This window comes from Ochotona curzoniae, unplaced genomic scaffold (genome assembly GCF_017591425.1).
Source record: "Ochotona curzoniae isolate NIBS_2020 unplaced genomic scaffold, NIBS_Ocur_1.0 contig_430, whole genome shotgun sequence".
Lineage (NCBI taxonomy): Eukaryota > Metazoa > Chordata > Mammalia > Lagomorpha > Ochotonidae > Ochotona > Ochotona curzoniae.
In genome coordinates this window covers 13,990,584-14,016,681 of record NW_024466219.1, presented here as the reverse complement: position 1 = coordinate 14,016,681, position 26,098 = coordinate 13,990,584, and the positions used below count along the sequence as shown (strand labels likewise).

Sequence of the window (26,098 nt, the reverse complement as noted above, 5' to 3'; positions counted from 1 at the left end):
TTTAACAGCCTGATTTAGAGAGGGCTTTTTTATTTCCCCCCTTTTCTTCGCTTGTGTCAAAGGTTAAAAGGAAACACCCAAAGGAAGGGCTAACCGCGGGGGAGTTGAGGGTGGAGGCCACGTGCTCTCTTGTGGTCATCTTAGCAAATCATGCATCATAAGAGACTCTCACTCACTGCCCACAGAAGGAGATGACACGGCAGCAGCAACAGAAGTGGTGGGGGAGGTTCTGACGGGTGCAACGGCTACATAGGATGAGCTAGGAACCAGTTTTACATCAAGGTGTTGCCCCATGGTCTGCCGCCTTAGGACTCCCTTAACAGAGGCTCCCGTCTGGAATGTGTTAATTACTTCAATCTGCAAAGAATCAGAGAGTGAGACAGCTTTCAGAGAGAGAGAGAGAGGGAGAGAGAGAGAGAGAGAGAGAGAGAGAGAAAGGAGTAAGGAAGGGTGGTGGAGGGTCAAGGCAGGGGACAGCAGTGGCTGGGAAAAGGAGGGGTGTCCCTCACACACTGGGCAGTTCATTGAAGGAAGTTTTCCCTGGAGCCAAGGACACACCCATGATCACATTCTCTCTTCCCTGGAGCCTAGGCTGGGCTTCCATGTGCTGCTCAGGCTTCCTCGGGTCCCTGGCATGCCGAGGGGCTCTCCCAACGGCAGCACACCTCGGCTGCACACACTGGAGGCCGGCTGTGCTGGGTTTGACCTGTACTGAGTTGGCCTAGGCGGTGGGGAGCCTTCTGGCCAAGGAGAGCCCAAATGCTTCTTTTGGCAGGTTTTCCAGGGAGATAACTCGCACGTTTAAATGAGACACAGCGAGTGCTGTGGACTGTGGATGACCGAAGTGGACATGCCCCTGGACCATGAGACTCTGGGGCTCATGGTCTTCTGGAATCTTTTCTAAGGTGATCCTTTCCCTGGGTGGAAGTGAATGGGAACCCCTGAGAAGGGCGCTCGGGAACCCTGTGGCCAGTGAAGGCCCTGGAGCCCCCGAGTGCCTGGCACCTGGGCAGGGAGCCTGCGTGGAGGAGGAGCCGGGCTCGTAGTAGCAGCGGTGGCCTGTGCCAACAGTCTGCGCTTGTCCTGCTCTCTTCAGAGCGAGAGTGACCTGCATCCTTTTCCCCACAAAACCTAAAAACCAAGGAGGCCATCAGGGGAATTCTTTGATGTGCTGTGGATCTGGCTGGCGGAATCAGGCCTGACACACAGTCCCAACGCCCAGGGTCAGCCCAGCAGGGACACGGGGAAGGTGCAGATGCCAGATATCCGACCTCAGTTGCCCTGACGCATTGGCAGTGGGAGCCTTGTGAGCCAAACCCTGTTTCCAAGGTGGGGCAGGGGCACGTGGTGTCTTCAAGAAGTCCATGGAAAATGAAGACGTCAAGATTTTTTTTTTTAATCAAAAAGAACATTATCTTACAATTCCACTTAATTCCACTTTCCACAGACTTTTTGAAGTATCTTTGTATTTATAAACTCCCTGAAAAGCCATGAAATGTTTCCAGCTCACAGAGGCAGGTGCACAGGCAGGAGCATGGCTTCGGTCCCTGCAGCATCTCTAAGAGGCTGCTTTTGTGCTCCGACACGGAGAGGTCATGTAACAAGGCCACGTGGGCAGAGTGACCCAACAGACAGGTGTATAGTCCAGGGGCTGTGGACTGGGAGTGGACGGAGAGGAATTCCCGTGGACCTCAGCCCTGCCCCCTGTCCAGGAGAGGAGAATGGCAAGGAGGGCACAAGGAGGCACGGGCAGGAGGGGATCCTGGTTAGGAAAAAAAAAACCATGTAATGGAAGAGGAGGCAGGTGGTCCTGAAGGGAAGAAAAGCAGAGAGGTTATTTTAGAAAAGAATAGACCCAAAGGAAAGCACAGGGGATTCAGAGATCGGAGCCGCAGGCACCAGCTTCTAGGGGCGCTTGATGGGCTCAGCAGCCAGGAGGGGGGTGGTTGTGCTACTTCTGCTGGAACTGTCTCCCCTCTCCTGACCCCCGCTGGCCCTTTCTGGCAGGAGGTGTGGGAGCCGCAGGGTTCCCCAGCCCAGCCCTTGTGCAACCCCCCTGTCTGTGGTCTTGCCCATGGGAAGCGTGTTCCTGCCAGGCATGTTACTTAACTTTCCATCTCCCCTGTACCAGCACAAGGGGTGGCCCTGGGACTTCCCAGGCCGAGTGCAAGGCCAACTTCCGAGACGGAAAATGGTCTTTGGGATCTGCAGCCAGCTGTAGTGGCAAACAGGCCTGCTCTCCCGGGACCACCCTCGAGACTCCCAGTGAGGGTTAAGTCTGGGAATGAAACGTCGGAGTGTGGGGTGACAGCTGAGAGAGGCAGAATGTTCAGCCCATTCAACAAGGTGCTTCCTGTTGCTGCACAGGAAATGGGGTTAGTCCCTGCAAGCTGACAAGGGACTTGGGAGCAGCAGGAATGGGTTCTGTCCCACTTTAGAAATTGAAAAAAAAAAAAGTTTCAAGATATTCTAGCTTCTTTCTTTTTGAGAAGCAAGTCTAAATCCTGCAGGAGAGAGCTCCAGTGTGAAGTGGCTGTCATCACCACCAGGCTCCCTGCCCTGGTAGTGGGGCTGCGGGCAGCGGGTGAAGGGGGACCCGAGAGGGCGGGCTGCTTTCCCTGCGCGCCCTCTGGATCGCACGCCTAGCACCCTAACAGCTGCTTGGGGGGCTGTGTGGCCTGCTGCGGTGGGGGCCCAGGGATCGAATCCAACCTTCTTTTGGTCTCTGGTGACTGACAGAGGGTAAGCAAGGGGGCCCCAGCATCACCCTCGGCTAATGGGTTCTGCAGACAGGGGCCTTGGCCTTGGTGCTCTGACCACCCTCCTCTCCCAGGAGCCCACACGGAGTCTCCATGCTCGTCTGCCCTGCAGTGGGGAACCTTGACATGGGGAGACACTGGCTGCCCGCCCAACCTCTCCCACATGGGGTGTTTTGAGGCCACAGGCAGAGTACCTGGGTCTGGATGCGGTTCAGGCCTCGGAACCACAGGATCTGGCCTCGGCGCAGCTCCATCTCAGCGTGATCAATCTCATCCAGCCCCTCGGCATCCTTGCTGATCTCCTCCTTGGCTGTGCCGTGGCCAGCCTCCTTCAGGAACTTGAGGGACTGGGTGGGTATGGCTGAGATGATCTGAAGAAGGACAGGAAAAAACGTGACCCTCTCTAGTTGCAGGGCAGGCCCTCGGCATGGGGATGAGGGGGCCATGCTGTGCACCTGTATCCCCTGCCCGGTGGGAGAGAAGCAAGGAGGGAGCCCTGGCAGTCTGTAAGGAGGCTGCGGGCAGCCAGGCGCTCCACCGCCTTCTGTGCCACAGACAGTGGCAAGAACGTGCACGAGCGAGCACTTCACATCCATCCGTCTCAGCTAACACTTTCCCTGCTGCCGTGTGTCATTCAGGGCACAGAGAGCTGCAGTGGGAAGGGACAGGGATGGGGAGCCAGGGGACAACGGATCTGGGGAGAAGACAGCATGTGGTGTGCATCTGGGCAAGGCATGGAGGAAGGACTTGGGGGGGGGAAGGTCACATGATGCTACCTCGGGCATGGTGTGTGCAGGTGGTGGGACTCGCCATGTGGCAGGGGACATGTGAGTGCTATCGGAGGAACCTACAGCAGAAGCCTGGGCTGGTGTAAGCCATGCGGGGTAAGGGGTGCAGGACCTGGCGTCCCTCTTCCTTCACAAACAAGAGGACGAGGGGGCAGGGCCCACATGGGCACTCGGGTCTGGCTCTGTGTGTCTGGAAATGGGCAGGCTGCTGGAGCTGCTGGGTTACAGAAGGAGGGCTGCCATGCTTTGGCGAGGCCAGACCCACAGGGAGGAATACGAGTTAGGGAGCACTGAGCAATGTCAATTGTTCTGATAAACACACCGGCTTCGGAATACCCCTAGGACCATCAATTAAAAAAAAATCAGTGGGGCCAGCACTGTGGTGTAGCATGGCAGAGCTGCCACCTGCAATGCCAGCATCCCATATGGGCACTGGTTCATGTCCTGGCTGCTCTACTTCCCATCCAGCTCCCTGTTGATGCACCTGGGAAAGCAGCAGAAAACAGCCCAAGTGTTTGGCTTCTGCATCTGTGTGGGAGACCCGAGGAAACTCCTGGCTCCTGGCTTCAGGCTGGCCCAGCCCCAGCCACTACAGCTTTCTGGGAGGTGAATCAACAGGTGGAGGATCTCTCTCCATGTCACTGCTTCAGATAAATGCATAAGTCTTTAAAAAATTATTTTATTTATTTGAGAGACAGAAAAAGCCCTTTCATCTACTGGTTTATTCCCCAAATGCCTGCAACAGCTAGGGCCTGGCAGGGCTCAAGCCAGTGGGTTAGAACTCAATATGAGTCACCTGCTTTGGTGGCAAGAACGCAGGTACCTGGGCTGTCACCTGCGGCCTCCCAGGGTGTGCACAGGCAGGAAGCTGAAATGGAGAACAGGGCCTGCCTTGAACTGCCTTGAACACACGGAACTGGCTGCTACACCTGCCTGCCTCAGGCCTTTAGCTCTAGTCCCATGCCTGTCTCAGCTAAGCATGGTTGGAGAAGAGACCAGAAATTTCTGAAATGTTGGCCCTGATCCTATGAGAGGGAGGGACCTTGGGTGAGCACAGGGGAGCTGGGTGTCCCCGCAGCTGTACGTCCATCTCTTGTAGAGGAGCAACGTCTGAGGACTGTGCATGCGCACACATGGAGGCCATGCGGCAACTCACCTGGCCCCACAGAAGTTCTCCAATCCCGATGAAGAGACACCACAGCCACTGGGACAGGTTGAGCTTAGTGCAACTGAAGGGCTTGCCCCCAAACTCCACGATGAGAACCTAGAATGGAGACGGGGCAGCCTGCCGTCAGCAGGAGGTAAGCTGGCTCTCCAGCCCCGGTCATGGGAGCCATGTCACCTTCCAGCCCGCACAAGCGCACTGAGGAGGGCAGACAGGGCGACAGGTGTGATCCTCACAGGGCACCCGGACGGGGTGGCAGACGCAGTCCCTCGGCTTCTGACTCGTGAAAGGTCAGAGTTGAAGGGGAGTGGAGGTAGCCTGTGACGAAGGCCAGCAGGTGTCCAAGAGTAGGCATGGCAATGCAAGGGCTGGGCATGCACCAGTGCCAGTGCCAGCATGTGGTGAGCTTGCTGTCCCCTGCACCCTGGATGCTTTACTCTATCTGGGACTCAGGTAAGAAGGAAGGGGCCTGCCCCTTCACCCCAAGAATGACCCCAGTTCTTCCTGGAGGAGCCCAGGCTGCACTTGCTGTGTCCACCCCTGCCCCACAGTATTCCTCTTTCTTTGTGCCTCTACTGCGAGTGCAGGTGCCCGGTGCGCCCAGGAGGCATCCAGAGGGGCTAGAATACCTGGCCTTTCTCTTGGTGCCTGGGAAGTGTCTGTGTATTTAGGAAAGGACTCTGTAAGCCCTACTGTATTTCCATTCAACATGTGATCCTGCACTGGAGCCCTGGACACTCCAGGCTCCAATTTTAAAGCAAGGTGCCAAAGTGGAAGCAAATTTGGAACCCCCAGCCTGAGTCCCCGTAGCTCCTGAGTGTCTGGGGGATCCAGGCTCCCAGCTCAGCCACCTGACCCCAGCCCCTAGTGGGTCTCACCTGGCTGATGAATGTGCCCAGGACCACAGAGCAGAAGATGAGGTTGTGGTAGATGCCAGAAAACACGTTCCTCTCGCCGTGGATCTTGCGAGAGTTGATCTCGTTGAAAAGCTGCATCAGCACAAAGGTGTTGAAGACAATGGTGTAGTGCTGGCTGGGCGGCGAGTGCAGGGGCGCCTTCCGCCCGCTGTCGATGTCGAAGAACTTATCACCTGGGGTGGACGGGGAGAGGGTGGGCTGCGTTGGGGTACGCACGTCGGCACTGACTGTGCAGGCTACTCACGGGGGCTGTATTCAGTATCTGAGCTGGCTTGGTCACTGCACACAGATCTCTCAGCCCTGTCCTCAACTGCCTGCCTCGCCCGGCCCACTCTGCGCTGGCCTTTTGCCTCCACGACCTGCGGCTCAGGGGGAATGGTGGGGGACGGGTAAAGATGAAACTTATGAGTCAGGGAGACATAAGTTTACACTTTAGTGCCCTGAGCTGCAGTGTCCTCATCTATAAGGATGGTCCACACAGCCACCCCTGCGAAAGCCTTCAGAGGAGCTACATACAGCACAGCGAACCAGTGGTGGCCACACAGGAAGCACCCAGCAGGTGGCGCCACTCTCCCCTTCCGGCTCCTTCAGCCGGGGGCCAGCCCGCCCCTGCCCTGCGCTCACCAGCAAAGACCAGGAAGAAGATGACAGTGAGCTGGTAGACCGCGTGGCCCAGGATGTTCTTCATCATGGTCCGTGAGATCAGGGGCTTGTTCCGGCCGTAGGGGCGGCGCTTGAGCAGCGAGTCCGTGGGTGGCTCTGTGGCCAGGGCCAGCGAAGCGAATGTGTCCATGATCAGATTGACCCAGAGCATCTGCACAGCTTTCAGGGGCGAGTCCTGCATGGAGGAGGGGCAGCCCCTTCAGCTCTCCTCGGAAGTGAGCCCCCAACTCCCACCCACGCTGGATCAGACCCATGTCCACCTGGGTGACCCAGAGGGCAGTGACTTTGCCTCTTTATGCTGCAGGCTCGTCCTGTTAGTGGGGCCAATGACACCTGGCCGGCCTGGCTGTGCTGGAGGAGCGGGATGGGGCAGGCCTGTGTGGGTGCCCATGAACAGTGGCCGAGTGTCACATCAGTGCTAAGTGGGGGACAGCCTTTCTTCACACCAGCAGCCGGACGCCATGGTCCCCCAGGAGCTGACTCCTGCCCGCGGCACCCCGTTTTCCTGGACCCCTACCTCATTCCTGTCACCAGAGTCCACCCCCTACGCACTTCACCTGGGTGATGCAGGCTCCCGTGAAGGCCACGATCACGGCCACCACGTTGACCGTCAGCTGGAACTGCAGGAACTTGGAGATGCTGTCATACACATTGCGTCCCCACATCACGGCCTTGACGATGCTGGTGAAGTTGTCGTCGGTGAGGATGATGTCTGACGCCTCCTTTGCCACATCTGTGCCTGCGATCCCCTGGGAGGTGGGGAGGGAGGCGGCACAGTGAGGGACTGGGCAGGGGCAGGGCCTGCCCACTCACGGCCTTCTGTGGCGGGACTCCACTTCCTGATGGCCGAGCAATGGCAGGGCCGAGCATACACACCAGAGGGCGCTCTAGCCACGGAGAAGGACGTAGAGGAGCCCTTGGGTCAGGGTCACTCTGCAGAGGGCCGCCCCCAGACCGGGGGTCTGCTCATCCCAGGCCTGTTGCTAGCATACTGCACAAAAGAAAAACTGGTTCAAAGGACTTCTGGTATGCAGTCCTACAGACAAACAGAACCAGAAGACCAGCTACCTGGCTTAGTGAGTGTGTGGTGACGGTAACAGCTATTTTAAGACAATGCCGACAAGAATTATGTTAACGCCACGGGAACCAGTGTCCTCAGCTGATGACATACAAACACAAAGCTGGGGAGGTGACATAAAAGCAGCAAGGTGGAGGTGACAATCCTCTCCCCTCCGGCGGAACGGCGAAGTCGGGATCTAGAAATGTTCTGTTTTTTTTTTTTTTTTTTTTTTTAAGATTTATTTTATTTTTATTGGAAAGTCAGATAAACAGGAGGAGAGACAGAGAGGAAGATCTTCAATCCATTGATTCACTTCTCAAGTGACCGCAATAGCCAGAGCTGAGCTGATCCAAAGCCAGGAGCCAGGAACCTCCTCCAGGTTTCCCATGTGGGTGCAGGGCCCTAAGGGCTTTGGGCTGTCTTCGACTGCTTTCCCAGGCCACAAGCAGGGAGCTGGATGGGAAGTGGGGCCCTTGGGATTAGAATGGGGGTCCACAGGGGATCCTGGTGCGTGGAAGATGAGGACTTTTGCTTGAAATGATCTTTGAAATCAACAAGTACAAAAGGGAAGGGGAGCCGAGGAGGGTCCCTCCCAGTTCTGCCTGGGGGGGGGGGGACACTGCCTTCCCACAGCCACTTCCCGTTGGATAAACTGGGATTCCAGCTCTGGGGGTCAAGTACTCGTGTAGCATCCTGAGAACACCTTGCCAGGCGAGACCCTGGCACAGTGGCCGGAGCCACGAGCATGGGCACCACCAGGGCATGGCGACAGCCATAGGTCAGTCTGAGCACCAGGGTAGCAGTGAGCACCCAGACTGAAACAGCTCGGGAGCACTGAACCCCACGAGGCTGTCACGATGCCCACACGCCGATCCCAGCCAAGGGAACGCACTGCTCACCCTTGGAGCGCCCCGAAAGAGTCAACTCATGGTCTCAAAGGCAAGAGTGAAATATCCCACCTGCCTTTCACGTAGGACCTGAAGCACAGGGTCTGTTCTCTTTTCTGTAGAAGTCAATCAATCAAATCACAGTACTGACCTTTGGCAGCCCCTGCATGAGAGGAAGGATCTAGAATATGTTTGCTTCTCGAACTACTCGCTTAAAGGAAATACATGCTACAACAATATGACCCAGAAGAACCTCAGCGTGGGATGGTCTGTGCAGAAAACAACAGCGCTTTCAAATCTGGCTGGGGCTCACGCTGTGGCACAGCATGCTAAGCTGCCATTGCCACGGCTGCATGATATATGGATACTGGTTCAAATCCTGGCTGTTCCACTTCTGATCCAGCTCCTTGCTAATAAGCCTGGGAAAGCAGCGGAGGATGGCCCAGGTGCTGGGACCCTTGCACCCATGTGGAAGATCGGAGTGGAGTTCCAGGCTCCTGGCTGCTGTCTGGCCCCAACCCTGGCCATTTTTGGTTGTTTGGGGAGTGAGCCAGAAGATGGAAGATCTCGCTTCCCATCTCTCCTTGTCCTTCTCTATAATTCTGCCTTTCAAATAACTAAAGCTTAAAAAATGAAGAAACATTAAAAAAAATTCTCAAATAGCCAGGGAAGAAAGAGGCAAGGGGATTGTTTAGGAAAGAGTCACTGCTGGCTGTGACTGCTCTCCTGTGTTGGCAAGGCGGGCCCAGGGCTGGCACATGGGCACGTGGCTCTCGGAAGCAAGGGGTCCATGGTATGGAGTCGATGCCCAGAGTGAGTGGCTGACCTGCACACTCTCCTTCTGGAGCTGCAGTGCTGGCATGTGCCAGGCAGGAGGTGCCTAAGTGTCCAGTGCTGATAAAGCCCTGGGGCTGAGACCGGCTGCTCTGCTTCCAATCATCTCCTTGCTCATGGCCTAGGAAAGCAGTGGAGGATGGTCTTGGGGGCTGGGTCCCTACACCCATGGGGGAGACCTGGAGGGGGCTCCCGGCTTTGGATGGGCTCAGCTCTGGCTATTGTGGCTATTGAGAGGTGTGAGTGAATCCATCTTGCTGGACCCCAGTTTAGACAGATATGCTCGAAGGACAGCTGAGGAAATGAGAACGCTGACCAGGTACAGGATGAGAGTGAGGGTCCATCGATTATGCTGTGTCATCACTGCCTCATGTTTCTTTTAGATACATCTTATTGTACCTTATCGTCCAAAGATGTGGTCTAGAATTTTTATGGATAAAATGACACAGTGTCTTGCTTTTGCTTAAAAGCAGATCACCTGGGGGCTGATGTGGCGGTAGTGGGCTAGTCCTCCACCTGCAGCATTGGCATTCCCATTTGGGCACCAGTTTGTGTCCTAGGTACTCTATTTCCCATCGGCTCTCTGCTCATGGCCTGGGAAAGCAGCAAAGGATGACCTAAGTCCTGGGGCTCCTGCACATGTGTGGGAGAGTCACAGGAGGGTTCTGACCTCTGGCTTTGGACTGGCCTAGCTCTAGTTGCTGCAGCCATTTGGGGAGTGAACCAGCAGATGGAAGAGCTGTCTCTCCTCAGAAAATCTGCCTTTCCAACAAAAATAAATAAATCCTTCAAACAACAACAAATCCGCTGGGAGCAGGCGGTCAGCCCAGTTGTTGAGATTGTCACGCCCTACGTTAGAGTCCTTGCGTCCACTTCTGGGCTCCGGCTAGCAATTCTGGCTTCCAGCCTGAGTGGATCCCAGAAGGCAGTGGTGACAGCTCGAGAACCTGGCTGCTTGCCACCTGCATGGGGGACATGACTGAGTTCCCAGCTGTCAGCTTTGGTTCTAGGCTGGCCCTGGGTGTTACAGACATCTGAGGGGTGGCCAGAAGGTTGGCCTGCTCGCTTGCTCTCTGCATCTCTGTGCCTCTATAAATGAAAGAAACTCAGGTGGGGATAGTGGAAATGGGTGGGCGGAAGCTGAGACAAGACTGGCAAGGGACAGATACACAGGGACTTTACACATGACTCTACCATTTTACATCTGGCCATTCCTGGAGAACTTGGCCTTTTGTTCTGTAACAAGAGTTCCTTAAAGCTGCCTGACTTTCTGAATATCTGCCCACTGCTTTGATGTGGTCAGCCATGTGAGCTAGTGGGGACACATGGCTTTGCCAGCCCACCCTGTGGCCTGGGCCCTTTCTCTGGCTTGTCCAGGCAGACAGCAGCACCAAGTTCATGGGCTCCCCGTGGTTGTCCTGCCTCTATCAGCAACCTTTCATTCCTGGCAGATCTCTCATTATGTACTTCATCAGTGGCTACGCAGAGAAGGGTTGGGGCTGGAGGAAGGAGCCCACTGTGGCAGGTGCAGGCACAGGAAGCAGCAGGTACACTGTCATTGGGTGGGGATACAGCACTGAGCTTACCATGGCAAAACCAACATCTGCTTTCTTGAGGGCGGGCCCGTCGTTCGTGCCATCACCAGTGACAGCCACCACTTGCCGCTGGTCCCCCACCGTACTGTCAATGATGCCTGGGAAACACAGACACACCCCACTGTGAGCACGTGGCTGCCTGTCATGTTAGCCTAGAGCGTGTCTTTCCTCGCCATCCTAGCCCCCTGTCCCCGTCATCCCTTATCCCTCCTCTTCTGTTCCATGATGAAGACAACACAGGAAGGACTTGGGAACAGAGAGACCTGGCTTGGGTCGCTTCCCGCCCCTTGCTCCATTCACATACCAGGAGTGTCTGCCTGCCCGGCTCGTGTCCGAGATCTCAGCACACTTCCAAGAGCCAACAGCCGCCCAGGGCTCAGCTGCTCGCTCCACAGCATGGCATGCTCTCCCTGGTGGCCCAGGGGTTCTCAGCACAGGATGGCTGCTCTGGCCAATGCCCCTGCCTGCCCATGGCCTGGCCCCGACTCACCTTTCACTAGCGTGTGCTTGTCCGTGGGTGAGGACCGTGCTAGCACCCGAAGCTTAGGCCAGATCTTGTCCAGCTTCTCTTGCTCCACCTGCCAACACCAGACCCACGGGGCTCAAACACGTGACAGTAAAGTTCTGAGACCTAGATCCTTCCTGCCCCTGGGGACAGCTGTCGTGGTCCCCAAGTGGTGAGCGGGAGAAGCCAGCTCCATGTCCAAGGGTAGAGTGGCCTACAGCAGCCACAGACCCTGCTCTCCTCTCTTTCCCCCAGTCCCTCTTTGGGGCTGGGACTGGCTGCTCGCTCCAGGTGTTTTGGAGGTTATGTTTGATTTCTGCGTAGACCAGAAAGCTTTGGCCTACTCTACATCCAGACTACGGCCACTCATAGCCCAAGCCACTGAGCCCTGGGCCAGGGACACGGGAGAGGCCACTTAAGAAGCCAACAGACACACAATGAGCTAGTGAGTGACTGATGACAGCAGGAAGGAAGACATCCACCTGTTTCGCTGGTTGACTGGCTCTGGGAGGCAGCAGTGTCTGACTATAAACCGCAGATGAGGGCTTAGAAACTGCCCATTCTCCCAGATGCTTTAGTGGCCCGCAGCCCTGCCCATGGCTTGGAAGCTCCTCTGTGAGGACCTGGTTTCTCCCCACACCCCACCCTTGGGACCCACCTCGCCCTTTTCATTGCGGATGAGTCGGTTGAATTCTTTGCCTTCCAAGCACAGGAAATCATCTCCAGGTGTCAGGATGCCACACTTGGTGGCAATGGCTCGGGCTGTGTTGACATTGTCCCCGGTCACCATTCTGACGGTGATGCCAGCTCGTTTGCATTTGGCGATAGCTTCTGGGACCTAGGGTGAGAGAAGACAGGAAAGGTGGAGATGTGGGTGGTGGCCCCTGGTGAGCCATCCCTCTGTGGGAGACAGGAGGGAGGCTCCCCCGACAAGCACTGGCCTGGGGCATGGACTATGTCTGGTAACTTTAACGTAGAGTGCCACCTCACTGCCTTCCACCCTGGGCAGGTGCACTGGGATGTTCCCTGATGTGCCACAAGGGTTAGGGGATGTTTGCCTGAGGAACAGGGGTATAAGCTGGTCCTTCCATTTATAACCCAGGTGGCATCTAAAGACACCTTTCTAACACACTTTTGTCCCACTCTGTGCCGCACTCCCAGGCTCAACCCTCTGCACCCGCGGACATTGCCAGGGGCCACCCTCGTATTCTCGCCCTTCCCCTCAAGCCAAAGTGTCACCTCTGGGCGCACGGGGTCCTCGATGCCCACGACGGCAATGCAGGTGAGCTCGGTGAGGATTTCGCTCTCATTGTCCCACGAGGGCTCGGCGTCATCGAAGTCCCGGTAAGCGATGCAGATCGTGCGCAGCCCCTCGCAGGCCATGGGCTCGATGATGGTGCGCACCATGTCATCCCGGTCCTTGTTCTTGAATGGCATGGCCTCCCCTTTCTTGTCCAGGATTCGGTTGCACCTGGCGGGCGGGAGGGGGAGGGCTCAGAGCAAGCAGTGGTCCCCCTTCGTTTCTACTCAAGGTTGCCATGAGCCTTCACGGGCGTTCTGGCCCCTCAGTATTGAAGACACTGTTTCATGGCCATGGAGCCCTTCCAGTCACAGCTCCGCCGAGCCCCTCTTTCTGAGGTGGGGAGTGTGTGCACGGGGCGGGAATTAGGGCAGCCGAGTGTGGGGTTCTACCACATTATCCTTTCCTGCCTGGATGGGGAGCGCACTTACAAGTCACCAGAGACTCACCTGCTCTTTCAGACTTTTATTTTTTTAAATTATTGATCTTTTTTATTTGAAAGGCAGATTTCTTTCTTTTTTTCTTTTTCTTTTTTTAAACAGAAAGGCACACACAGAGAGAGATCTTCCATCCTCTGATTCACTCCCCAATTAGTTGCAATGGGGATCTGATCTGAAGCCAGGAGCCAGGAGCTTCCTGCAGGTCTTGCATGTGGGTACAGGGCCCAAGGCCTTGAGTCATCTTCTGCTGCCCTCCCAGGTCATAAGCAGGGAGCTGGATCAGAAGTGGAGCAGCTGGAGGATCAGCCTGTTATACCACCACGCTGATCCCTCTTTCAACCTTTGAAGGCCAGGCTTATTCAGTTCCCTGTATCGTAAGGCTATTCAGTGCTTAGGGGCTGCCACCCAAGAAATGTACGCAGAAGGCAGGTGACTGAGGTCCAGCCTGGGCACTGGGCAATTCTGACCACCCAGGACCCTAAGCTAGGAAGGTCAGCTTCCCGCAACCTGTACGGGACCTAGCCCTAGTCACTTTCTAAGATATATGCCTTTCTTCTAGAGTTGAGAGTGGGGCAGACACACACTTCCAACCCATGCTGTGTGCATGGTGCTTCCTCCACGGAATCATTTCCCCACTGTGCTGCTTGGCTGTTGTCTCCTTGAGCGGTCCCAGACCTGTCCCCTCACCCACATATGGGAGGATAACCAGTCCCCATCGCACGGTCATGACCATCAAAGGACACAGGCCACCCCAAGCAATGAGTATTGGGGACTGGTCCCACAGGCAGAGCCTCCGGAGGAGGTGGGGCGCAGCGCGGAGTGGGGAGGAGGTGGGGCGCAGCGCGGAGTGGGGAGGAGGTGGGCTGAGGGGCGCGTGCTCACTTGCGCAGCATGATCTCGGAGGCGCCCTTGCTGTACATGCGGAAGCCGCCGCTGGGCTTGCGGATGATGGTGCTCATGGACTTGCGCACGGAGTTGAAGGTGTACACCTTGAACAGCTTCTCCTCGGGCACCTCGTTGCGCACCGCCTGGTAGTCCTGCTTCAGATCAGTGACAAAACCCAGCAGGGCACACTCGGTCTTGTTGCCCACCTGCCGTGGCAGGCCTCCCTCCTTCTCTGGAGGCTGAAGGAGAGAACACACGAGGGGGGACCATGGAGGATGCCCCAGCTACTGCCAGGCAGGGGATGGAGGCAGCGAGGACCTCTTTGCAAAAAAAAAAAAAAAAATTAAAGATTAACTTATGTATTTGAAATTAAGTCAGAGGGAGGGAGAGAGACAGTGTGTGTGAGAGAGAAAGAGAGATTCTCTATCTGCTGGCTCACTCCGACAGTGTTGGGCCAGGCGAAAGCCAGGAACCAGGAACCATCTTCTAACTCGTCACCCAGGTGCATCAGCAGGGAGCTGGATCAGAAGAGGGGCAGCTGGGACTCAAACCAGTGCCCCTACGCTGGTGTTGTAGGTGACAGCTTTACCCGCTATGCCAGTTTCATGCCTGGGACCCTAGATTTTTATAGAACCTCAGCCCCAGTGCTCCAGTTACTACTCCTGAGGAAAGCTCCCCAGTCTTTGTTCTGCTGAGAAATGGGGCCTGGGATAGCGCCCAGGGAGCAGTGAGCCACTGTCCCCGAGAACATGAACGTTCCCCTCCAGCCTCCGCGTGGAGGAAGTGCTCAGACAGAAGAAGAACTTACCAGAATCTTGGACGTATAAGCACTGTTGATGGAAATGCCATTGACAATGAGGTCCAGGACCTTGGGCACGAAGACGTCGGGGCCCGGGACCTGGTGGTAATGGGTGCCCCCAACATACACCTGTACCACAGTCATACGGTTCATGGTCAGAGTGCCCGTCTTATCAGAGCAAATGGCCGTGGCGTTGCCCATGGTCTCACAGGCGTCCAGGTGCCGCACAAGGTTGTTGTCTTTCATCATTTTCTACAACAGAGAAGACGCTTGAGAAGAAACCCATGGGGATCTCCTAGGCAGACTACAAAGGGCACGCCCCAGCCAGCAGGCTGCCCGGTTTTGGAAGACCTTGCTGGGTTACAATCATTCCAGGGTGCCAGGGAAGGCCAGAGGCCAGTCTGCAGGAGACAGAGTGGCCCATCCTGCACTCAAAGACTCATGCTGCCCCCCGCCCCCATCCATGTCCTGGGGAGGCCAGAGGCTCAGTCCGCCTCCCTCACCTTCACCGAATAGGCCAGGGAGATGGTGACGGCCAGCGGCAGCCCCTCGGGCACGGCAACCACCAGCACTGTGACGCCGATGATGAAGAACTTGACAAAGTACTGGATGTAGACAGGGGTACACTCAGCTAGCCACGGTCTCCCCTGGATCACGAAGTTGTCAATCACAAAGTACAGGATCAGGATGACAACGGTGATGGCAGACATGATAAGACCTGGCCAGGGAGAGGAGCTGTGTGAAGCGGGCTTGAGGGCATTCTGGGGGTGTCGGTAACAGCTGGGGTCTTGGGTGCTGACAGCTTAAGTGGCCATTTCATGCGCCTTGTGGTGTGAGGAAAAGGACACAGGCCATGGTTCCAGCACTTGGCTGGCTGGCCGGCCACATTCCTCACTCACATAGCAGGATTGGCCTGCCTTCTGGACCAGCTTCCAAGAGCATCATTCTACCTCCAGACCCTCCCTGCCTCCTGGATTCACGACGTACTCCGCACCAATTCTGGCTACTCCCTGGTCATCCAGTTGGTTTCCTCTGTGCTGGGAGGGAGATGCTACGGATCCTGTGGCTGCTGGACCACTACAGCACGCATACAGAAAGCCTCCGTGGGGCCAGCACTTCCCCCGCGTGGCCACCCTCACCTCCTCCCCCAACCTCTGCAACCAGTGCTTTTGATGTGCTCTGTCATGGCACACATACACAGGCAGGCACTCTATGGTGCCAGCCCTGGGCCAGATGGCTGTGGTTATCCCCTTTTTGTCTGTTTAAAGATTTAACTGATTTGAAAGGGTGAGGTATGGGGAGGTGAAAGAGAGAAAGAACGCTGAATGTCCATCTGCTGGTTCACTTTCTAAATGGCCACAGCAGCCAGCGTTGGGTCAGGCTGAAGCCAGGAGCCAGGAGCTTCATCCGGGTCTCCTTATCATGCCCTTTTTAAAGATGAATCAACCAAGCCTGAGAGGTCTGTGGTAGGACAGGCTGGTGGGGACAACACCAGGGCACACTTGGACTTGTCTGGGGCCGACAGTTGGAAACGCTCTGCTGCACCTGGAGGTGCTTCTGGTCTCCGCAAGGCTCAGGGCACTGGGTCCACTCAGGCACATCCCTCTGCCGGGGAGTGAATGGGGCTGATGGTGGGCACGCAGGCCATTGAGGCTGCCAAGTCTAAGGAGGCATTCGCTCTCTGGGCTGTTGGGAAGGAACACTGTACTTCTGCCCACTCTGACACGGGAGTGAGGGCTCCATGACATAAACAGCAGAACGATGGGGGACGAGGTGGAGCCGTGGGCCAGGCCTAGAGTTCATGTCCACATGAGAGGCCACGGGCATTGGAATCAGATGGGCACCAGAACATAATGGACGAGGCCCATGCAGCCTGGCAGAGCTTCCTGTGAGACTTACCAGGACTTGTATTCATGCCACCCAGCCTGGTAGCCACTGGCCACATGTGGTTACTGGCCAGCTGAAGTGTAGCTTAATCTGACCAAGGAACCGAACTTCCAATCTTTTTGATTTTAGTTCATCTGGATGGATGAACTGTATGTGGTTTAGTGGCTGCTTTGGCCTGTGGTGTGGCTGGAACAGGGCTTGGCTCCCAGATGTGTGCTAAGATTTGGATGTGAAAATCTCACATTACCAGCAGGGTGATGATGATGGTGTGATGGGTTAAGGTGGAGGCTGGGTGTGACCCTGGCAGCCAGGGGGTGGGCCTGGTGGGGTTGTGTCTTCCCTGGCTTTGTCCTGGGGAGGAAGGTGGTTCCCTGCAAGGGTTGGTTGTTTCCAGCTGCCCCCTCTGTTTCCTGGCTTCCCCCGTTTTCTCTGTGCTATGGCCAGCTCCGCCAACTGCCTGATGTTCCACTGTGAACCTCCTAACGGCATGTGCAGCCAGCCTTTTCCTGCTCCTGGGGATGGTAGAGTCCAATGCCACAAGGCTGACGAGGACATGTGCTCAGTGAGTTGGCATCACCTGGGTCAGGGAGACCTGGCAGAAGTGCTGATTCCCAGGCCCCACCAGCTGCGCTGACCTGAGCCCGTGGGACCAGAACACACACAGCAATGCTGGCTGTGAGTGTGGCACACAGAAGGGTGGGGTCAAGAAATGAATTGCTTTGCCTCCCCCAACTGTTGCTGAAGGAAGCGGGGCACAGAAAAGCCTGGGTTACTGATGGAGGAGCCCCTTGCTTATGCCACATGCTGCCACCATGTGAGGGACCACCCTCTGCCAACGGGACAGAGGCCAGCACTGAGATGGATGAGTAGGTGCCAAGCTCCCCAAGGGTGGGATGCAAACTTGATCTCCCTGTGCCTAGAGCAAAGACCCTGTGCCGCAGAGCCTGATGCACAGAGGGACAGTTCTGAGAGAACCTATGGGGTATCAGGGTCAGGGTCTCAGCCAGTGGGACCCCGCGAGGCCCTTGGGAATTTCAGCATCCCTCTCGCTGATCCTGGTGGGTGTAGCAAGAAAGGGATGGCAGTGCCAAGAACCCGGAGTGGCAGGGCTGGGCGGCGGCAGGTGGTGGCAGATGCGCGCTCACCTGCTTTCCCGATCTGGACGGCCAGGCGCGTCAGCTTGCCCTGCAACACCGACTTCTCCTTCTTGTGCACCTTGGCAGCCTTCTTGTCCTTGTCCTCGTTGTCGGCTCCCTCCTGGCTGTTGAGTGGCTGGATTTCCAGGGCCACACCATCCTGGGTCTTTGCTGGTGGGATCCAAATAGGACATGTGAGTGGAAGGGAGGGGACAGCACTAAGCGGGAGCGAGGCAAGTGGGGGACAGGCAGAGACCCGGTTGCCTGCTTGGAGAACATGCCAGCACCTGTGACCACGCCTCACCTTGCTGGCCACAGAGCTGGCCTTCACCCCCTCTATGAGGGCCCATGGGGTGACTGACTTGGGGGATGACACAGAGGGTGACGGCTCCCCGGAGCGCCATGCAAGGTTTATCTCAGGCAGGGCATTAATCCCGGCCCTGTGAACGCCAGTGCCAGTAGTCAGCCCGCCTGGCATGCAGGGTTTATGTTGGTAACTGCTGACAGCAGGCTGAGGGGAGGTGGGGGTACAGGCATCTAGGATCCCAGGGGTCCTTGCATGCTTTGTGCAAAGGTCTAGAAACCGATTATTTGCCAGCTCCTTCCTGCATGAATTGAAAGGTCAGGGGAGGACAGCCCCTACTTCCCCTGAGTGACAAAGGGAATGGGGCCAGGTGGAGCCAACTTGGCAGTGGGGGGACGGCACTTGGGGGACAGGAAAGATGCTGGGGTTCAGGGAAGAACAGGAAGCTGGGATCATGGCAGACACAGAACTGAATGCACTTGGCTTTGGAGTAGACAGGTTAAGGAGAACCAGAAGTAAATGACTGGTGTTTGGCCCGGGGTCCCTGCTGCAGCGCCTTCACTTCTAAACACCACCATGACGCAGGGCACAGAGGGAAGCCAACCCTCTGGGTGCTAAGGAGATCACACCTCGGCCTCCCACCTGAGGCAATCCCTTTCTGAGACGCTGACTGCACTGTCAGACACACAGACACCACGGACATACCCAAGATGCAAGTAAAGCTAGTGCGCATGCGAGAGAGACACACATGGGACCAGGAGGAAGGGACAAAGCGGAGGGAGGGAGAGCAAGGTGGCAGCAGGCCTGAGACCAGCAGACCAGACACCGATGAGGAAGCTAACTAGAGGAGGGTGCAGGGACCGCCCGCTCCAACTGCCCCCAAAGTCTCCCCAGATCCAGCAGAGGGCGTTGAAGCAAAGAGCTGTGCGCCTTGAGAAAAGGCAGATACACTCCACAGCCAACCTGGACGTGAGGTTCCAGGAACCTACAACAGAGGGTGCTGTGGCCCCAGCTCAGATTGCAACTATGGCCAGCTCAGTCACTGCACCTTCCTCCAGATGAGGCAGCAAAGGTAACAGATTTATGGAGAGGGGAAGGGAGAAGGCGGATGGCCCGAGGGTTGGGGGTGTTATTTGAGTGTGGGCAGGCAGAGATGGCAAGTGAGTGCGAGCAGAGGTTACCTTTGTTGCGATTTTCAGGGACTCCTTGTTTTTTGCCTGTTTAAAATGAGAAAGAGAAAAGTGGAGTGGAAACCCAGAGGGACTGTCGGGAGATCCCAGGTCCAGCGGCTTGGTCCAGCTGCTTGGTCCTGCTCAGAGCCCAGGAGGGCGGAAGCTCACATCTGGGCTTCCATTCACTCATTCCGGAGGCGGCAGTGGCATGTGGGTACGTAGGCCAACACTGGCATATCTTGCTGCCTGCTCTGAGAGCAAGGTTGTTGCTGGGGTGTGAGTGTGTGTGTGAGTGTGTGAGTGTGTGTGTGTGTGAGTGTGTGTGTGTGTGTGTGTGTGTGTGTGTGTGTATGTGCGTGCTCATGCTTCAGACCCAAGTGACACTGCTTGGAAAAATGGGGGGTGGGGTGGGAGGGTGTAAGGAAGAGGGGGATGGGCCGTGTGCACAGAAGGTGATGGCCTGGAGTGGGGTGACGTGAGCCCCCATCAGCACAGTACCACCAGGCTAGCTTCCTCCTTATCTACATAGGTGGATGTGGGATAAACCAAAAACAGTGATGAGAACAAGCAACTCAGGGATGGTCCTCCAAGCTGCTAGGGGGCAGAAACCCTCCTCTGCCACCTGGGAAACCTGTTCTGCCTTCTGCGATTCACAAGGACTCACGGCACAGGCTGGCCTGAGCTCAGGGAGCCTGCGCCGCTCTCCTGGCTGTCTCAGTCCCATTGACTGCCCTTGTGCTGTAGGAATCCACTGGGCCGTGTTGCCAACAAGCCTCAAAGGCCCTCGAACCTTGGAGGGAGCAACGCAAGGCAGGAAGAGGAGGAGGATGGCGGGAGCTCTGGCTGGAGGCCTTGGCAGGCTGGTCTGCGGGGCAGGCTTTAGAACTTGTCCCCTGCTGATCCACCAGAGACACGGCATGTCTGGGGGCTCTTCCCACTCCACTTCTCTCCAGACAGCCCCCTCGTCTCCGAGTCGCAGGAAAGGGACTCTTGTTCCAAGCCCCTGGACTCCTCTTACCTTTCTTCTTCTTTTCCTCCTCATCATCCTCATTGGCCCCCAGCAGGGTGAAAATAATTCCAGTCTGGGAGTTGACACCCACAGCAGTCACTACCATCCGGCCAGAACCTTCCATGACGTGGGTACCTACATGGAGAGGAAGCTGGTTTTGCACAAACACCCCCCTGTATTAGGGGCGCCCGATGCAGTGCCTAGCAGGTAGTAGGAACAAGTGGGGAGCAGAGCCCATTTAACAAACAGACCACGTGGAGGAGGAGGGGTAAGGAGAACAAGTCATGGCCTCAGGGCAACCTTCCCCTCATCCCACCGTCCCTGCAACCAGCTGAGCCCCTCCCAGACCCCCCTATAACATGTGCTTCCCAAGGAAGGGTGAGGGACAAAGTGAGAAGGGTAGCAGGGTTTGGGGCAGTAGAGGCCAGCTGCACCTGACAGCAGCATGGGGTCTTTCTCCAGGGACTTCTTGACGTGCTCCGATTCTCCCGTCAGGGAGCTCTCGTCAATCTTCAGGTCGTTGCCCTGGATCAGGATCCCGTCTGCTGGCAGCAGGTCACCTGGTGCACACAGGGGAGCATGAAGGAAGCGAGGGACAGGGCACGAGGAGCGGGGACCCTCTTTTGCTTCAACTCCATCTCAGGGCTATTCCCATGGGATGTGACAGAGGCCAAGAACCGGGCAGCCTCCATGGGGGGAGGACAGCTTTCAAAGAGAACTCTGGCCTCTGTGCAAAGGAGGACGAGGTTCCTCTCCAGGTAAAAGAAATCAAAGCCTTCCCTATGCCAGAATATCACACAGGCCCTGGTAACCCTAAAATACCAGGGTGCCAGCCCCTGGCTAGGTTTCAGCCATGACATTCCTAGAAAGCCCTCCCCATCGCCTCCCTAACTCTGAGCCCAGAAGCCAGCACACCTTTGGGCGTGGCTGGGGGTGGGGTGGTGTCTCTTTCTGGGCTCTCAGCCACTCTCAGCCCCCTTCTGCCAGAGGACCTGCCTGCGGAGTGTGAAGGCGGAGGTGGTCCAGGCCCCCGGAAGCCCAGCACCCTTACCATATTTGATTTGAGCGATGTCGCCCACTACAATCTCAGCCACCGGCAGCTGGATGAGCTGGCCATTTCGGATGACGGAGAACTTCTGCTCCTGTTCGATGCGGCTCTGGAGCCCTCGGAACTGCTTCTCCTTACTCCAGTCATTGAAAGCCGTCACCAACACCACGATGATCACCGAGAAGAGGATGGCCGCCCCCTCGATCCAGCCAGCTTCCGCCTCCCCTTCATCATCTGCGCTGTGTGTGGCCTGACCACACACTGTGCCAGGGGTGGGGGAGGGAGAGGGCGGGGTCAGCAAGGGGCTCTGGCTGACATGAAGGACAGCAGGTGCTCTCCCACTGCCCCAGCCCCCACGGCACAACGCCACGTGGAGCCCTTGGGTGGAGCAGCCGGCCTCTCGGAACAGTGGGATGGAGGTTGTCTTAGCACCAGGGTAACAACCTATGCAAGATGTCAGTCCAAACAGCAGCCAAGTCACATAGGGATGACTAACATGCTCAGGCCCCACGGCTGCTGCCCGGGAAGCCAGGTTGTCAGCAGCAGGGTTGTGCAGGCTAGCTGAGCAGGATTTGGGACATACTGAGTGGAGACTTGCTGGGGGCTGGGGAGAGAGGGGAGCGGGTCAAAGCAGCAGCTTCCTGCCCGCTAGTAGGGTCCCTCTGCTGCCCTCCCCCTGAACTCTGGGCTTGAGCTTTAAGCTGTGACCTGTCACCCACCAACAGCAGGCGTTCCCTGGAGGTGGGAAAGCACAAGCGGGGCACACGCACGTGCACTGGGCTGCTAACACTCACGCTCGTTCTCTCCCCCCGGCGGCCGGTAGAAGGACAGGACCAGGGAGATGATGGCGGCGATCTCCAGGATGATGAGGGTGACGTCTTGGAGGGCTTCCCACACTAACTCTAAGAAGGTCTTGGGCTTTTTCGGGGGGATCAGGTTCTGCCCGAACACCTGCCTGCGCTTCTCCAGATCCGCGGGGTTCCCAGAGAGACCTGCCCAAAGGAGGGGGTGCGGAGGCATGAGGGAAGGGAGACAGAGGAAGGAGGAAGAAGGTGGCTCAGAGAACCCTTCCAGTAAGATGCCTCATTTCCTGTCTTCCTCAGCTATGGGGTCCAGTGAGCGTCACCAACCTTCGCAGTGGGCCCAGCACTGGCGGGTCTAGAACTTTCCAGCTAATGACAGAGATGGGGCAACTTAATGCTCTGGTAACCCAGATGAGCCAAGCCATACTGCTTTAGATGTGGAGCTGTTTCCACCTGCTGCCTCCGCATGAAGGCCATTTGCCCAAAGTCATGCTTTGTGAAGTCACAGCCCACCAGGGCCTCGAGGGGATCACTCACTGGGGCTGAGACTCGTGCTCCACCCCTCGGTCAGCACTGAGCTGGTGCACAGGTAGAGCTGCCCGGCAGGGGCATCAGGAAGGCTTCAGATGCCATACAGGCACAGTGGCCCAGATGGGCACAGGGACACACCTGGGCTAACACATACCATACATCACACACACACACACACAAAGCATACAACACATCACACACATCATGTAAAACTCACAGACACACCTCACACACCACTGTGTATCTCATTCTATAATACCCACCTGGTATATACACACCATATACATGCTACACAATATACCACATACAGTACACACTGTACCACAAACGTACCATACATGGTGTATTACACATGACATACACACAACATATACCATGAACATATCACATATCACACACAACTCACATGGCCCATAGGTGCACATCACATACTACTCCATAGCTCACAATCCTCACCCAGTATACAACACACCACACACAGTTACAACCCGTGACATAGGATACAACACACCACACGGTGTACAACATACCACAGGATACAACACACCACACACGGTGTACAACCTGTGCTACAGGATACAACATACCACAGGATACAATACACCACACGGTGTTCAACCTGCGACACAGGATACAACATACACACACGGTGTACAACCTGATACAGGACACACCACACCACCCATGGTGTACACATCATAACACACATATAGCCTATGATCCCCCTCCCACCTGTCGCTAGCACATCACAGGTAGGGTTGTTCAAGGCTTCCCTCAGCCTGGAGCCCCTCTCCTGGCCCTGTGAGGGAAGGGGAAGGCCCAGAGTGCCCATTAGCGCCAGTTGGCATCCATCAGGCTGTTTACACAGGGCAGCAAATTAGTCCTGGTTTGGCACCAGCTGCTCTTGGCTGCCTGGTGGATGAGCTCCCCACAGGCAGGGCGGGGTTGCCTCTAGTGGAATACAGGTTAATGGCCATGCGGAATTGGAGTTTCGGAAGGGGCGCTCGGCCGACCTCCATAAAGGCAGTGGAGCCCAGGGTGACCAGGGAGGCCCGCATGGAGGTGGCATGTTGTGTGGAGGGGGTGGGAAGTGTTACCTCCCCCTCCACCAGGCAGAACCACGCTGCAGCCTCAAAGGGCAAGAACATGGGCTACGCCCAGGCCAGAACCACATTTTAACAAAGCAGGAACTCTCAGGAATACTGCTTGTAGTGGTGCTGGGAAGGCAGCCACTGGTGGGGATGCCTACCGTGGGGAGACCACTTCCACTGGTTAGTGCTCCGGAGGGAGAACAGGGCTCTGGGGACAGGTGGCCCTCTCGCTGGCCAGCTGAGCGGCCCAGCCGCGCTCTGCAGGGAGCGAGTTTGGCCAGGGCACTGGAGGCCAGCTGAGCTGCTTCCCAGGCACTGGCCGCCTCCACCACCGGAGAAGCCAGGTTCCCAGCAAACAGGGAGAGCGAGGGCCTGGGAACGGAGTGCTGGGGCAGGGCAGCTGGATTGGCGGGCAGGCAGGGGCAGGCAGTGCAGCCTGAGGCCAGGGCCCAGCCGCCTCCTTCTCCCTGGGGACTGGGGCTGGCAAAGCCATGCCAATGGGGCAGCTTTGCCCAGAGGGTAGGCAGTGCTCATGGTCATGCATAGGCCTACCTGAGGTGCCTCCCGAAGAGGCAGGCTCTGGGGTCCTGTCCTTCTTTCACAAGGGTTCATGGATGAGAGCCAGTGGGGACAGTATAGGGTGTGTCCGCATGGCTAAGGAAGCCCTGTCCCTCAAGGCATTTATCTAACACCCCATTTAGGGTACACAGACTCCAGTGTGTGTCTCATTCTGTTCTCCTGTGCTCGCCCTCTCCCCATCCACCTCTCTCCTGGGTCCACTGAGTCAGGGAGTCCCACCAGCTCTATCTTCAGATGCATCCAAAGACCAGTTCCTCTCTGTCCCATGGCCACAGCCATCGTCCTGGCCTAGGCCACCATCAGCTCTTGCTACCAATGACCCACTTCTCCCCGTCTCCTGCCGCCAGCGCTCCCACTCTCAGCCCTTTGGCCAGGGGAGCCTTCCTAAGACCTGAGGCAGGACAAGCTGCGTATCTGCCCAGAGCCCTGTAGTGGCACCAGCGACCTTGGGGTGCCCCTTGCGAGCCCCCAAGCCCTCAGCCCTGCCTGCTCACTGCTCTTCGGCCCAGCTTGTCTACCTGCTATTCTCAGTCCCTCTGTACACCCCGTCTCCCTCCTGTTCCATGGGTCTCTGGGCCAGTGTGTCTGTCCTTCATGGTTCACCTGACTTATCCACAGTCTTAGCCCAGAAGGTTGGCCCCATTGGGCTTGGCCGTCAACCTCCACAAGTCTTGTCTTCCACAGAGGACATGATGCAGCCCACCAAAGGTCTGTCCAGTCCCTCCGGAGCCAGTTTTTTGTCTGGGTCCCTCATGTCTAGAGCAGCACCCTGACCCCTTTGTGTACATGCAGACTCAATAGATGATCAGAAGGAGGGAGGAGTAAAAAAACAATTGCTAGCACAGACCAGGAGACCTGATGCCGCATGCTTCACCAGGCACGCCTGTGCCTTCCAATTCAAGCTTCGCAAGTGCTAAGCCCATTTTACAGGGAAGCAAACCAAGATGTGGTGAGGTTGTCTGAGATCCTGGGCCAGTGAGTGGCAGTGTTGTACCCTAAAGAGGCGGCTGGGTGCCTGTGGCAGGCAGCTGCACTGGGTTGAGGCTTTGGGCTTGGAATCAGTCTGCCCCAGCCTGTCCCACCCTTTGGCAGTGAGGTTCCTGTCCGCAGCCTGCTCCACTTCTTGCTCAGCGGGAAGGGCTGTATGCTCTCGCTGGCTATATCTGAGGACAGCTGATCCAGTCTTCCTGTCTCAGGGGGTGGGGACATCAATTCGGTTGGAAGCAAAGTACGACACCTAAGACCTGAGGCCCGGCTCTGTCCTCCATGTCCGCCAAGTCACACACCTGTTCCCTTTGGCTGTTTTCTACTCATCTCTCTGCTCCACCTTAAGCTGCCCTGAGCTCTGACTGCAGCTACCTTAACAAGTCAAGTGTCTGTCCCAGTTCCCAGCGTGCCCTGCAGCAGGGCGGGGCAGGTGGAGCCTTGGGAATCCTGCTGCAGCTAGCGCCATGTGGCCTACACGGGGAAGCCATGTGGGACCGGGAGCCTGGCCAATCCCCACTTTGGGCTTTTCCATTCCAATCCTTCCTGCCCCAGGAGGCTCTCAGGCCCTGAGCTCAGCAGCTGTCATTTCACACACATGGTGGTTCCGCCCTGGGGAATCCCCGGGCCCCATCTTGGCCACAAATGCCAAGGAGAGCTGGGAGAGGGCTTCCCTGCCTAGAAACCCATAGGGAAGGCCGAGGGCCAGCCCCATCCACCCCCGAAGGCCCCAGAACCCCACGGAACCCCTGCTGGAGTGTTCTGGGCCGTGAAGTCATCGCCCCCAGCCCATGCCAGGGAGGGCGGGGAATGCGACAGTGGAATATTTGTGTCTGCTGTGAGCCTGTACAGGACCTGGGCGGGGGAACTGTGGAGAGAAGTGGGGCCCAGCCCTTGGGGATGGGCCCAAGGCAGGGAGCAGCACCCCGTTATCGGCACCCACACAGCTCCGAAAGG

The 26,098-nt window shown here is 56.8% G+C and overlaps 1 protein-coding gene across 1 annotated transcript in view; it reads right to left on the bottom strand.

Annotated features, from left to right (window-relative positions):
- The window catches only part of ATP2B4 (ATPase plasma membrane Ca2+ transporting 4), an 86,477-nt gene that overhangs the window by 8,791 nt on the left and 51,588 nt on the right, over positions 1-26,098 (bottom strand). Inside the window, exons 3-20 of the mRNA XM_040985482.1 lie at positions 21,948-22,145; positions 21,157-21,414; positions 20,540-20,665; positions 20,115-20,240; positions 19,106-19,141; positions 17,630-17,791; positions 15,101-15,315; positions 14,607-14,849; positions 13,796-14,037; positions 12,413-12,644; positions 11,832-12,011; positions 11,159-11,246; positions 10,660-10,766; positions 6,850-7,041; positions 6,254-6,467; positions 5,591-5,802; positions 4,704-4,811; positions 2,954-3,130 (exon numbers count right to left, since the gene is read on the bottom strand). Coding sequence (XP_040841416.1) covers positions 2,954-3,130; positions 4,704-4,811; positions 5,591-5,802; positions 6,254-6,467; positions 6,850-7,041; positions 10,660-10,766; positions 11,159-11,246; positions 11,832-12,011; positions 12,413-12,644; positions 13,796-14,037; positions 14,607-14,849; positions 15,101-15,315; positions 17,630-17,791; positions 19,106-19,141; positions 20,115-20,240; positions 20,540-20,665; positions 21,157-21,414; positions 21,948-22,145 — 3,116 coding nt within the window. The remainder of the gene's footprint in view (positions 1-2,953; positions 3,131-4,703; positions 4,812-5,590; positions 5,803-6,253; positions 6,468-6,849; positions 7,042-10,659; positions 10,767-11,158; positions 11,247-11,831; positions 12,012-12,412; positions 12,645-13,795; positions 14,038-14,606; positions 14,850-15,100; positions 15,316-17,629; positions 17,792-19,105; positions 19,142-20,114; positions 20,241-20,539; positions 20,666-21,156; positions 21,415-21,947; positions 22,146-26,098) is intronic.